General features: G+C 43.3%; 1 protein-coding gene across 4 annotated transcripts in view; it reads left to right on the top strand.

The window, feature by feature from the left end:
* Window positions 1-13105, top strand: part of ACSL1 (acyl-CoA synthetase long chain family member 1) — a 54972-nt gene that overhangs the window by 30664 nt on the left and 11203 nt on the right. For 3 of the 4 annotated variants that reach the window (XM_074353686.1, XM_074353688.1, XM_074353687.1), the window contains exons 5-11: window positions 2059-2160; window positions 4367-4466; window positions 4677-4855; window positions 7813-7845; window positions 8030-8081; window positions 8602-8675; window positions 11109-11186. In XM_074353686.1, the coding sequence (XP_074209787.1) occupies window positions 2059-2160; window positions 4367-4466; window positions 4677-4855; window positions 7813-7845; window positions 8030-8081; window positions 8602-8675; window positions 11109-11186 (618 nt within the window). Of the gene's footprint in view, window positions 1-2058; window positions 2161-4366; window positions 4467-4676; window positions 4856-7812; window positions 7846-8029; window positions 8082-8601; window positions 8676-11108; window positions 11187-11256; window positions 11335-13105 lie in introns of all 4 variants that reach the window. The other variant, XM_074353689.1, reaches the window with a different exon arrangement.

Below are 13105 nucleotides of genomic sequence, written 5' to 3'. Positions count from 1 at the left end.
TTCCACCTAAATAGTTTTCAGATCGCTCATGCTCACAAGTGGTGTAAAAACAGTTCACGTGTGTTGGCGTTACAGCATTGCGTGACGGTCCTCCGGCCCCACAGGCTCTTTTATGTGCTTCATCTTCTTGTCCTGTTACTGTTTGGTGCCTTCTCAGCCTGTTAGTAACCAGTGTTGGGGCTGGACCCGCCCTTGTGGTTATTATGACGGCAAGACGCCCTTCAGCAATAACTGTGAGGAAACTTTGAAAAAGTAAAGATTTCTTACTCTGGAACCTGGAAATTACAGAGCACACATGGGCCACACAGCGAGGTCGCGGGTCGGTGGGGGGGGGGGGCGCTCACAGGGGGCCTGGGGTTCTGCTTTTATTGGACTCAAAGCGGGGGGCCTAGGGTTTCACGGGCTCACTCTTTATTGATGAATTTAAAATGTAAGAGCAGGAACTTAAAGCACAAGAAGAGAAGGAACAAGTGGCCCAAATGGTCAGTCACCAACATCGGCCAAGATGTCTTAAACAGAGGAGCCTGGGGAGGGAAGGGGCCCGGCTCCTCATCTAGTCTGTGGCTGGTGATGGGTTTGTTTCGTGGTGCCATCTTGGATGTGGATGCATCAAAAAGCAGTCAAAGCTTAAGGCAGGCACTTGCATTACAAAACAAACAAACAAACAAAAACCCAACCGCAACCCAACCATTGGGGTTCATACCACAGTTACTACAGTAATATGTCCCTATATTGCTTCTGTTATATTGGCTGGAAGAGAGAAGATGGGGTTCATTGCAGCGGGATTTTTGAGGGCAGATTGAAAATCACTGCGATTTCGGAAGGTGTATTGTACATTTCAGAGGCCAGTGAAGATAAAGAAGCAGACTTAAGCTAACATTGGATTAATATTGGATTTGTACATTTAAATCATTTTTTCCCCCAGCGCAGTAACTCTGACCTTTTAGGGCTGGGAACCCCTGTGAGCTTTTTGAAGAAAGGCCTGGACCTTCTTTCTAGAGATAGAAATGTGCGCATAGCATCCTGGTGCACTTTGCAGGCATTCCCAGGTTCCCAGCCCTTAAGGGCGAGCAGGAGTTGTGAAACAGTCCATGAGGTGTGAAAATAATAAGCATGTTGATGTCATTCTTGCTGTCATCTCTCCAGTGTCACTCTCAAGGCCATTGGCAGAGCAGGGGTGGCGCTATGTGCCAGAGCCAACAGGCTTCTGGGGCAGGAATAGGTGTGGTTCTGTTTTCTGCAGGTGTGGGTATGCTCTTGAGAATTCACTGACTGAGAATAAAGAAAAGCGTTCCAAGTTTTAAGATTAAAAAAATTTTTTTTTTTAGTTCATTTGGGGTAGGAATGAGGAGATGATGAGGCCAGCCTAATTTTTATGAATCTACCTATTTTTACTTCGTTGTAACAGTTGTGTACATTTTTGTATTTATTTCTCTTAAAATTGTTGCAGATACTCCACTTACTTAATCATCCAGCCATTGGTCTTTTTCCCCCTAGAGTCTTGTGATTTTTGAAATTTTGAAATATATATCTTTGTCCATAAAGTTTTTTTTGACCTCCTGTTAAGACAATTATTTCCTAAGAATAAGTTCTCAAGAATGGAATTGTAGAGCCTGATGATAAGAGCTTGCTCTTATGTTTTTAAAGGTCTCCCCCAAACCTGTTGTTTCTGTGTTCATAGCAAAGGACGAGTTTTGTCTGCTTGGTTGCTATTTATGAACACAGACACAAAATTCTGTCCCTGGATGGCTTTTATAACTTTATAAAGCTGAAGTATAGGGTAGAAATGTGTTAGACCCTAACGTACGTCATCTGTGACCTGCAGCTGCTGGGCTGAAAATTCATTTGCTTTGCAGAAGGAACCATATGATGTGTTCCTTTCTGGTGAGTTCTGATGAGTCAAACCTTGACCTTTACAAAAATGTGAGCTAAAGGAATACCTGTTGGCCCCTGTCCTCCTCCTCTGGGCAGGGCTGCTTGTCAGCTGAGGTACCACCAGTATGCTTTTCCTTTGATGTGGACCTGACACTCTTCCTGGTTTTTTCTTCCCCATTTTAGGTTGAAGAAATGTCCGAGTGCGTGGGCTCAGGGCTGATCCAGAAGGGCTTCAAGGCTGCCCCGGATCAGTTCGTCGGCATCTTTGCTCAGAACAGACCTGAGGTATTGACCATTAGGCACTGACCGCGCGTGGCTTGGAGAGCACTCTTATACGAGAGCCAGTTGGTTCACACCTGCCTCTGCTTCAGACCAGATTCTGTGGTCTGATTGCTACTACAACATGCTTCGTGTTAGCCTTAGAGAGTTACACAGATGAAAACCCGAAACAGGCCCTTCCTTAGCCTTTAGGTAGGAAAAAAAAAAAAAAAACACTGGTTTCTGTGTTTTTAAAACCCAAGTCCGCAAACGAAAACAAGCAAAGAAACTCTTAGAACAAATAACTAACACAGAAGCCTTCCCACTTGAAGGGCTGCCTCTGTGGTTAGCAAAATAGCATTAATAAATGACAGAGAAATGTGGATACATTTTTGTCATTAGCAGACTCTCACCTTTTCTTTCTAAAAGGCCTGAGCTTTCCCTCTGCTCAGGTTACAAAGTTACAGAAACGCGGGGGGGGGGGGGTGCTTGGCCTGGAGCTGGCCGAAGTTCAGGCCAGCAGACTAGCCGCCCCAGCCCAGGCGTGGCTCTGCTGCACACCGCCCGCCGCACTGAAGTAGATGGAAGTGGGACACCCTCTGGAGCTATTGCTTATACTGTGAGTAAACAAATCAGTGGCATAGCTGGCTTAGAAAAAGTCAAGCCCTGAGTTGAAGAAATTGAATTGATTCTTCGACCTACTTGGGGCTGGAAGACATGCTGGCTCAATCCCTGTGCTACTGAGTGCTTTATAAGTGAGAGTGGTTTCTTAGCGCTTTATGTAGTGCTGAGGGAGAGAAAGCATTTTTCACAGCTGGTCTGGACCAGGCTCGTGAATTTCGTTTCTTTCATTTGAAGTGAAACCCGTTTGAATGAACACACCCAGAATTTTTGCTTCAGTGGAATTTTATAGTGAGTCTATGACTAGGACACACATTCCTTCACAGAGTGGGCTTCTTCCCGCCTTTATTGGTTACTTCACCAAATGTTTGTTGAGTGCCTCCTATACGCCAGGCACTGCCAGGCACCAAAGGACAGCTGTGACTTGGCTCCTCTTTGTAAGGTACTATAAAGACAGCCCCATAAGCCTTTGTTTTCTCTGTAATGTGTGGACACAAGGCAAAAGGATTCTGGGAGCTCAGTCAAGGAGGACTTCCTGGAGGTGGTATCCAGGTGGAGTCCAGAAGGCCGTGAAGGTGGGGAAGCCAAGGGAATATCAGAAACAACTACACATTTGCCTTGAGCAGTGTGTCTGTGTGGGGATGAAGTGTTTTCCTAGGGGGAGTATGGAGGGGCAGGATGAGAGAGAGAGAAGACAGTTCCAGACGGGGGAATGTGAGCCAATGATGCTCCCTCCCCACGCTCACCCTGCCCTTCTCTGCTCCATGCATTCTGCAGAAGATCAAGAACTGTGGCTGGAGAAAATGGGCACTGCTGAGGATTAAAAGCAAAAGAGTGACCTGGCCACATCTGCCTGGTGGCTGGATTGGTTGCCATGGGGCTGATGGGTTTAGAGGCAAGATGACCAGTGACTGTATCACTTCATTGCTTCCTTACTTTTCTGGGGAGGCTTTGCCAGGACAATTTTCCCAGTAGACAGTGTGTCCCCCTTCCCCTGGTCCCAGGCTCTGCTGCCCACTGTGGCCAGATCGCTCTTCCTCAGGCCCCCAGTCACTGTTTGGCCAAGAAGCCCCAGTGCTGCGCCTCACCTGGGGTGTAGAACCAAGCTCCTCCGTGGCCTCAAACCTGCTCCAGTCCTCCGCGCCAGACTAGCTGGTCCCTACCTCCCTGCTGGACCGTCCCTGCCAGCCTCGTGGCTCGCGGGCCCCCTCCCCATTTTTGACCACACAGTCCCCACTCCTGGGGTCCCCTCACCCTTCTCTCTATCTGTCCAGACTGTGCTGCTCTTGCAAAGGACAAGCTTGGTTACTTCCCACACCTCGGAGGCCCACCGCGGGCTCCCTCGCCTCGGAGCCCGTCACTCTTGATCGTTAATTCTCTTTTCACATATTTGCCTCAAATCTTCAGGCAAATTGCACTTTCCTTTTAAGAAGCGGACAAGTGTTTTGTCCTCATTAGGAATCCCTCGGGTGCCTGGCACATAGTAGGAGACACACACGTTAGTTCTACTACATCCAGTGTTTCCTCCTTGAATCTCTAGAGGATTGTTCTCCCCAGAGTGGTCCCATGATGACATTTCATTGTCTCACCCCAACCTTTGCTTTTTCTTTAGTGGGTGATCATTGAACAGGGATGCTTTGCTTATTCGATGGTGATCATTCCCCTCTATGATACCCTAGGAACTGAAGCAATCACCTACATAATCAACAAAGGTACGTCGGTGGCCTCTGGGGGCACGTTGGCTGGTTATTGGTTCAATCCAGTGACTACATTTGCTGATACTTAGCTTGATAGGGGTTTTCTATTTAAATGTACCTCTGCCCTGCTATTCAAAGAATGTGGTATTTAACCCAGTGTCAGATGCTATAGTCAGGCTCAGAATATCCCAGAGCTGATTCCTCATTGTGTCTCTTCACTTCCAGCCGAACTCTCTCTGGTTTTTGTGGACAAGCCAGAGAAGGCCAACCTCTTATTAGACGGTGTGGAGAATAAGTTAATACCAGGCCTTAAAACCATAGTTCTCATGGACTCCTTCGGCAGCAGTCTGTTGGAACGAGGCCAGAAGTGCGGGGTGGAGATCATCAGCATGAAGGCGTTGGAGGTGAGTCACCCTGCCCCGCCCCGCCCCGCCCCCTTCTCTGCAGGGTTTCCCCAGAGGTCATTTTGGCTCAAATGCCTTACCCAGTGTGACTGCGCGGTCCCAGATCTGGCCCATCGTTCCAGCAACCCATAAAAGATGGAGAGCAGAAATTCCAGTCTCATTACTGGAAATAAGAATTCTACATGCATGCCTAGTGTTAATCCATCACAGTTTACTGGAAGTACTCTCATAAAGCTAGTTGCAAAGCTCACATGTTCGTTCTAGAGCACTGGCAGGTCACTCCAGTCAATGCTGGAAATGGGAATTTCAGATTCAGGAGGAGATTTAAGTTTTTATGTCCTCTTTAGGCTTCAGTGCCTCTTAGTGATTTGTCCCTGAAACGGAGCCAGACATAGAAATCTGCCTCACTGTTGTCTTTTCCAAGGTGCTTTGGTAGAGTCCTGGTGAGTTTCTAGCCTAGATGCTTGATTTGGCTGATTTTCATATTATATTTCTTGAGGTTCACATTAATCACAACTTTAAAGGTAGGCGTTTTAGGAAAATGAGTGTAGTCCATATGTAAATTGGTTGTTGGACGTAGGATCATATAAGGACCTGATTTCCCCAGTTGCACTTGGATTAGAGTTCAATCCAAAAAAGCGGGCAAGAGGGGCCTCTTATGTGCACATCACTGGCGGTAATTGGCTCAATAGAACAAGTCATTCTCTTTCTGAAAATGTTATAAATATTCTCCTGGAACTGATATAAATAGGGTTTTTTATTTATAGTTCTCCTTCTACTAAGAATTTGAGCTACAAGGAAGGAGCTAGCAGACCTTTCCTGGGGGGCTTAGTGGTCACAGGGAATCTGTCATGTGTTCTATCCGAGCTTCTGCCGCACACGCACACGTGCACACAATAGCGTGGAACAGGAGTCCATAAGAGCTAATGGGTGTGCTGAATTGTTAAGTTGAGTTTTTAGCTAGCTTTTTACCTAGCAGTTCCTCACTTTTTTTTTACTTGTAATCTCATAATACAATTTCCTTTTCCCCCTATTTTCCCTCCTCTCCCTGCCCCCCCAACAGACACATACACAGGCACTTTTTTGTCTTTTTTGACTGCTCTATGATAAAGAAGTAATTTTAAGATTAAAAAAATTTAGATGAGTAAGTGATCAAAAATTATAAAGTTAATATTAAAATATTTATTATAAAAGACATTGCTTTACACTTAGCTGTGTAATATTGATCCATATTTGGTTTTTAAAAATTTCATAGGCAAAAGATTAAGTTTTTAAGAAATGAATTTAAAATTAGCTTTTTGGTTGATCATGTGATCCAGTTTTTATTAATATATATTTTTATTGCATCAAAAACAATGGTATTTGGAGTTTTTGTACTTTTTTCAATATTTTATTATGAAGACTTTCAAACATGCAAACAAGTTGAAAGAATTGTGCAGTAGACTACCACATACCTGCCAACAGTCTACAATTAATATTTTAATACATTTGCTTTATCGCATACTAATTACTCTGTCCTTTTATTCATCAATATGTCTTTTTTTGTGCATTTTCAGTAGGGTGTACATTTTATCACCCCCAAATCCTTCAGCATGCTAATCATTAAGTAGAATTCAGTCTTCCTTCTGTTTATGGGTTTGGGTTTTTTTTTTTTTTTTTGACATTTGGAACCTAAAGATGACAACTTGTTTATTTTTATAATTGTTGAATTTTTTTCCTAAATTATGACATAAGACAGGCTTGAGGCTGTAAAACTTTCTTGACAAATAATGCACTAATTTGGATAACTTTCTTCCCAATAAATTGAAAGTCAAATTGTATGTAACTGCTGCTTTATTTTTCTTAACTTCTTAAGATCTCTAATTCTTCAAAAATTGGTGTTATAAGAGAATTCTAAAAAGATGAGTGGAAATTTGTATCTGATAAAGATTATTTTAGAAAATGGTGGAATTGTCACTGCTTTAGCTCTCAGCTGACTTCTACTTGGATTTCATTCTTCCTATTTTTAATCAGTGGTCTGTTATATATAATTTAAAGTGTGATTAGGGCTAAAGACTGTTTAAAACTATGTGCTGGGCAGAAACTCACTGAACCCTGAGCCTACCCATCTAATTTCCATTTAATTTTAGGCATGCTCCTTCCATATGCTCACTTAAGCTGTTTGATTTTAGTAGGAAAAGAATGTAAATAGTTTATTTTAAAAATGAGTAGATATTAAAGTGGCCATGGAGACACTTTCATGCAGTAACTGCAGAATGAGCCCTTGGTAGTAACTAGGAGCCTGCTGTTGGGAAATGCTGCGCCTCAGAAACGAATCTGTCCTTCTTAACCCTTCATGTCTGTTCAGGAGTGGTCTTAGCACTTCTTTCGTGGCCTGTTGTGTAATCGGAGATTCCAAAATCCTTTTTCTGCGCCATGTCGGGAGTACGGATATTTGAGCCTCTCCAAAAATGGCCAGCATTTAAATCTGGCAGAGACTGATTTCTCTCTCCATACTGAAGATGTCATTTTTGCAGAATTGGATGATCATGTATCAGTGCTCAGCTCTGATTCTGGGAGGGTGCAGAGCATCTGTGTATGGTTCTCTGATTACAGTTGAGAGCCAGGCTTTGTTAAAGGCCGTAACAGGAAGCGAAGTGGGGACTGGAAGTACACGTAAGGGACTTTGATTCCTGTCTTTTGCATAAATCCCACGTCAAAGGCCAGTCCTAATGCCTTTGATAAGCATTATATAAGAGAGAAAACAACTGGAAAATGGCTTCTTGAAACAGTGGCTAAGTGTTTGGGTTCAGGTTAATTAGAATTGCTGTTGTTTATTTAATCTGAAATGTATGCTGTCTTTGAGTTGGCTGTGAGTGAATCCCAGAGTAAGGGCAGCTTGAAGTGACTTGATGTGACTTTGTTCTTTACATTTAGAAAATGTTTCCTTTTAAGACTCTTTCTCTCTTCCCATCTAGGACCTGGGAAGAGCCAATAGACAGAAGCCAAAGGTGAGAGCACAGTGTCTGACCTGCCCCAGCCTCCAGCCTCTGTAGTTTCCATGTCTGGTCAGCTCAGAGCCTAGTAGAACTCTTGGATGATATGTTACGACTTAATCATTTTCTATTCTATTCTGATTTATAATGGCTTTTCTTTTTCTTTTCTTTTCTTTTCTTTTTTTTAACTGTGCTGTAGCCGCCAGCACCTGAAGATGTTGCAGTCATCTGCTTCACAAGTGGAACTACGGGTCAGTTTTGAAAAGGAATTGCTTCTAAGTGGTATTTGGAAGTGTCTATTCCATATCTCATTTTGTGGATGACTTATTTGAACTATAGATGGACTGAAAGCAGAAGACACAGAAGTGCTTCAAGCCCTGTCATCTGGTAGCTCTGTAAGACAGTCCTAGAGTCTGAGAGTGTCCTCAAACATTTATTGAAGGCGAAGGTAGAACCTCCGGTCTTCTTAGGTCAAACTGTATCACTGGTTTCCAGAAATAAAATTCCTGGATTTTCTTCTCTTATTGCTATACGCACCCTCTCAAACTTGCCCATATTAATAAAGATTGTTTAAGATAATTAGTTTCATATAAAGGATTGCAGGTTCCTCAGGAATCTAATGTGACTCAACATTTGGCTTTCATAGGTGTACCTCACAGTAGAGGCACCAGAGGCCCTAATTATACAGGGTTTCTGGGCTTCTGTAATTTCTGTCAGTCCTGGATGGAGTTTCTGTCTTCTAACTTTGTTCTGCTCGTGTGTATTCCTCAGGCAACCCCAAAGGAGCAATGATTACCCATCGAAATGTAGTGAGCGATTGTTCAGCATTTGTGAAAATGACAGAGGTAAACTTTGGCGGTATTGTCATCTCTCTCATATCCGTTGGTTGGCATCAGGCCTCAGGAGTGAAGGTGTCAGAGGCACCACCATTACATTAGGCATGTGCTGTATTTGAAGCGCTATCTGAAATACAGATAAGGTCTGAGCTTTCCTATGGCCTGAGGTCACGTTCTGTCAAATAGTTTTCACTGTGGACCTAATCTCCAACTCCTGCCTGTGACTGATAAGGTGAATTGACAGATAGAATTTATGACATCTTTTAGATAGTAAAACTTTATTTGGATACCGCTCTATATAAATATTTCTGGGAAAAGACAGAACAACTGACTTTCTTGTGCTTTTTTTCTATTTTAGTGTGGGGAAAAGAATTAATTTCTTTAAGTTGACAAATGTTAACATGCTGCTGAAGGATTTTGAATTATCATTACTTTTATTATTTATTATGTTTGATTTGACTTCCGCTTTGTAAGAAGGATTAAAGCCTCGAACTTTAGTTGTTTCCTGTAATCTTAAAGTTTGTGCTACGAGTGTCCTAGTTTGCTCAGGCTGCCGTAACAAAGAGCACAGACGGGGGGCGGGGGGGGGAGGGGTGTTGAGCAACAGACCTGTGTTTTCTCACAGTCCTGGAGGCTGGATGTCTGTGATCAAGGTGCCAGCAAGTTCAGCTTCCTGGCTTATAGACAGCCGGCTCCTCACCCTGCCTCACCTCTGCGTGCCCACAGAGAACTTTCTGGTGTTTCTTCCTTCCCTTATGAGGACATCAGCCTTATTAGATCAGGGGCCCACGCTGATGACCTCATTTAACCTTAGTGACCTCCCCTGTCTCCAGATACAGTCACATTGGGGGTTTGGGCTTCAGTGTATGACTTTGCGGGAAGAGTTGGTCACAATTCCGTCTGTAACACCAAAGGTAGATTTCAAACTTGCCTTTTTATAGAATAGTGGTATAGTGAATGCCTTCCCCTCTTATCTTTTGCTCACTTTTATAGAATTTGTTTTTGCAAATTCTGTGTTTCTGGGAGAGCTCTGTAGGCTCTAACTTTTGTGGCAGGAGCCTGTGCTTAGTGGTTTTGGAGAATGGGCATCTCTGGTGGCTGCAGAAGGTCGATCTCATTTTCGCTTTTAGTTCTAAATGCCTTTTTTGGTATATACTTTCTAAACAGAGTTCAACATTTAGTACCTTATCAAAGTGAAATTTTAATTTCTTCATTGGCCTTCCAAAAAAAACCTTAAAATGCAATTACCTCATTGACCTTCAAAGAAAACTTAGCATGGCGTAAATCATTGAGGTAAATGATTACAATTAATGTTAATATTAAAATAATATTACCAGGGGGCATTCTCAACTTCGTAAAACTTCTAGTCCTGCTCACACACATTCTTTCTTTGACCTAAGCCAGAAAACTGGAAAAGTGTAGATGTTGACAAGGCTGGTTTCCCAGCGTGTAGCACTCTTCTTCTGACAAGTGCTACTGGAGATGCAGGCCACACTTGAATAAAGCTCCCCTGAGATGACAGCGTGACATGGGTACATCACGTGCTTGCAGGGCCCGGGACTCGTGCTCTCACCTGTGAATGCATGATTACGAAGGGTGGCCCAACTTTGGGGATGGAGGGCACGGCTCTCAAGTGGGTGCATCGCGCCCTCAGCAGCTTGACAAAGCCTTGATTTCTTAGCTGGTGTGGCCACAGCTGCTGCTGGCAGCCCCTTTTTTGGCCAGAATTCTCTATATTAATAACAGGAACATTCTGTGTGCATCCCTCACTGTGCCCGGACCCTAAGCAAAGCCCATTCTTAGCTATGAAATGGAAACCAGACGTCCACACTTACTCGAGATGCAGACCTGTCACAATCAGCATTTTATGGTCAAGCAAATCCCCTGGGGCCAGGTCAGAGCTTGAGTTAAACAAATGGGGCTATTTTTTATGGGGTCAAGCAGGGTTTTCAGGTAGAAATGTTGATCAAACTAAAATACTCAAAATGCATTTATGCTATAAATAAAAGGGGCTTGGGAATCCAATTTCTCTTATCTTTCCTCCTCCTCTCCCTTTACAACATAAGATGCTGGTCTTTTGTTGGAATGAAATAAGTTTCTTACCTTACTGTGGAACTGAGCTTGCCGGGCAGTGGGGTACTGTATCTTGGAAAATCTAAATGATTAGAGCACGTAATCTCTGGCCATCCCAATCTGGGCAACATTTTCCTCATTTTGATTCAAGTCCTCAGTGGATTCACTTTGTCGCTAGGAGTGACCTCCACTCTGTTTGAATAATTTATTGAAGTATTGCTTTGCATTTTACTCTTTGGTGAGAAATAATTGCAGAGAGTGAGCCAAAGCCATTTCTCCTTAGCAGTGAGGGATTACGTGCTCTGAAATAAAGTGGGACATTGCTGGAGATCCTAATGCTTTTCTGCTTGCTGCTGTCTTTGCTTACAGAATGTCTTCACTCCTACCCCAGATGATACTCTCATCTCTTTCTTGCCTCTCGCGCATATGTTTGAGAGAGTTGTAGAGGTAGGCACTGAGTTTTATTTTGATTGCTTGCTCATTTGTTTGTATTCTGCTAAGTTGTTGTGTCTTACAGAAAGTACTTGCCTTGAATGCCAGTGACACACACATTTCGTTTTTACCGCTTGCACACATGTTTGAGAGATTAATGCTGGTAAGTGTGCGTGTGCAGGCCGTCATCCCCATAGAGAATTCTTTGTTCAGCCCCATTTTAGAAATACCACTAATTAATTAAAAGAGTATAATTTTTTTTCTGGATCCGGTTACATGAACTGTAATTATTCATTTTAAAATTACAAGCTCAGACTTCTGAAAGATACAGAGACAGGCATGAGTTTGGAAAGATGAGCTGTGAATGTAGAATTTTTATGAATCCCACCCCACAAAGTGCAGTGAGGCTTCTGGTCTGTAAGAAGTCTCTAATTCTGGGCGTGCTTGTCCATAGGCATGAGTTGGCTTAAGACTCCTTTTTCTCACCAGTGTTCTAAGTGCCCTTGGAAAAGCAGGACGATCTTCAGCTGACCTCCCGCTGGGGTCCTCGCACACGACCGTGTGGCGAATTTAAAAACTGACCGAGAACCATCTTTTTTCCTTCTTGGACAGTTTTGGATTGTGTCATAGGAGAAACGCTGGACACTTTTTCCTTCATTTAAAGAATGTTCTGGGAGCCCCAGCCAGGCTGCAGGCCCTGGGCTAGGTGTTGGAGCCAGAGGAGTGACTGATAAGGAACCGACCCTCTGATTAGCCACTGCCCTGTAGGATTTACTTACCCCACGGGCTCAGGGATCTTCTATCTGGCGCTTCTGCTGCCTGCACACCCCAGGAGACCTCAAGTCCACAGAGTGAGCTCAGATGAAGTTGACAGTGGACCATAGGTGCCTCACTGTGGTTTTCAAAGTGTGCCCAGGAAGCAGGCCACACTGAACAAAAAGCCTCCAGGCTTAAATTTTTAAACAATAAACCATGGTGTTACCCTTCTAGTGGTTTCTGCTTTCAAGCCTGAGATGATTTGTACTTCCGTTGCATCATCTCTTGAATCTCTCTTTCTTTTTGAAATTTAAAACAGGCAGACTCTTTGTCAAGTGCCTGTGGTTTGCCAATGCAGTTTGCATCAGACAGGAAAAAATTCAGGCACAATTATAGTTGGTTGCAGACCCCTCTGAGACGGATGGACGAGCGTCTCAGCTGTGGCATATTCTGACTTGTCAGAAATGTTTAGTTAGATTCAAATAAAATAAGCAAGACTTTAAAAGGCTGGTTGCAGCAACATGGATGGACCTAGAGATTATCATATTAAGTGAAGTAAGTCAGACAGAAAGACAAAATATCGTATGATATCACTTATATGTGGAATCTAAAATTAAAAACTGGGACTGTCGGCAAGTAGCTAAGTTTTTATTTTGAGAATAAATTAGACCTAAAGTTTCTGGAAGGCTAAAAATACTTAGATTATCTAATACCATGTCATTCATTCAGCAGATATTTATCATGGAGCTAAAATAGCAGAACCTCTATGAGCATCGCTAAAAAAAACACATTCTCTGGTTTCTCACTAGCTCCTTTGTCTTCAGGATGACCAGGAGAAATACCACAGTTCCATGGTGGACAGTGACTGGGAGGACACAAAAACATTGTTTTAAAAGCTCCCTACGTTTAGGATCTTTAAGATTTCTGGAAACTGGTGTGAAATGCTGAAGCTGATGCTTTGTGTGTGTGTGTGTCTGTGTGTGTGTGTGTCTGTGTCTGTGTGTGTGTGTCTCTGTGTGTGTGTGTCTGTATGTGTGTGTGTGTCTGTGTGTATGTCTGTATGTGTCTGTGTGTGTGTCTGTGTGTGTGTGTCTGTGTGTGTGTGTGTCTCTGTGTATCTCTGTGTGTGTGTGTGTCTCTGTGTGTGTGTGTGTGTGTGTGTGTGTGTGTGAGGCAGC

Source organism: Camelus bactrianus, chromosome 26 (genome assembly GCF_048773025.1).
Source record: "Camelus bactrianus isolate YW-2024 breed Bactrian camel chromosome 26, ASM4877302v1, whole genome shotgun sequence".
Taxonomy (NCBI): domain Eukaryota; kingdom Metazoa; phylum Chordata; class Mammalia; order Artiodactyla; family Camelidae; genus Camelus; species Camelus bactrianus.
This window is presented reverse-complemented; position numbering and strand designations above follow the sequence as displayed.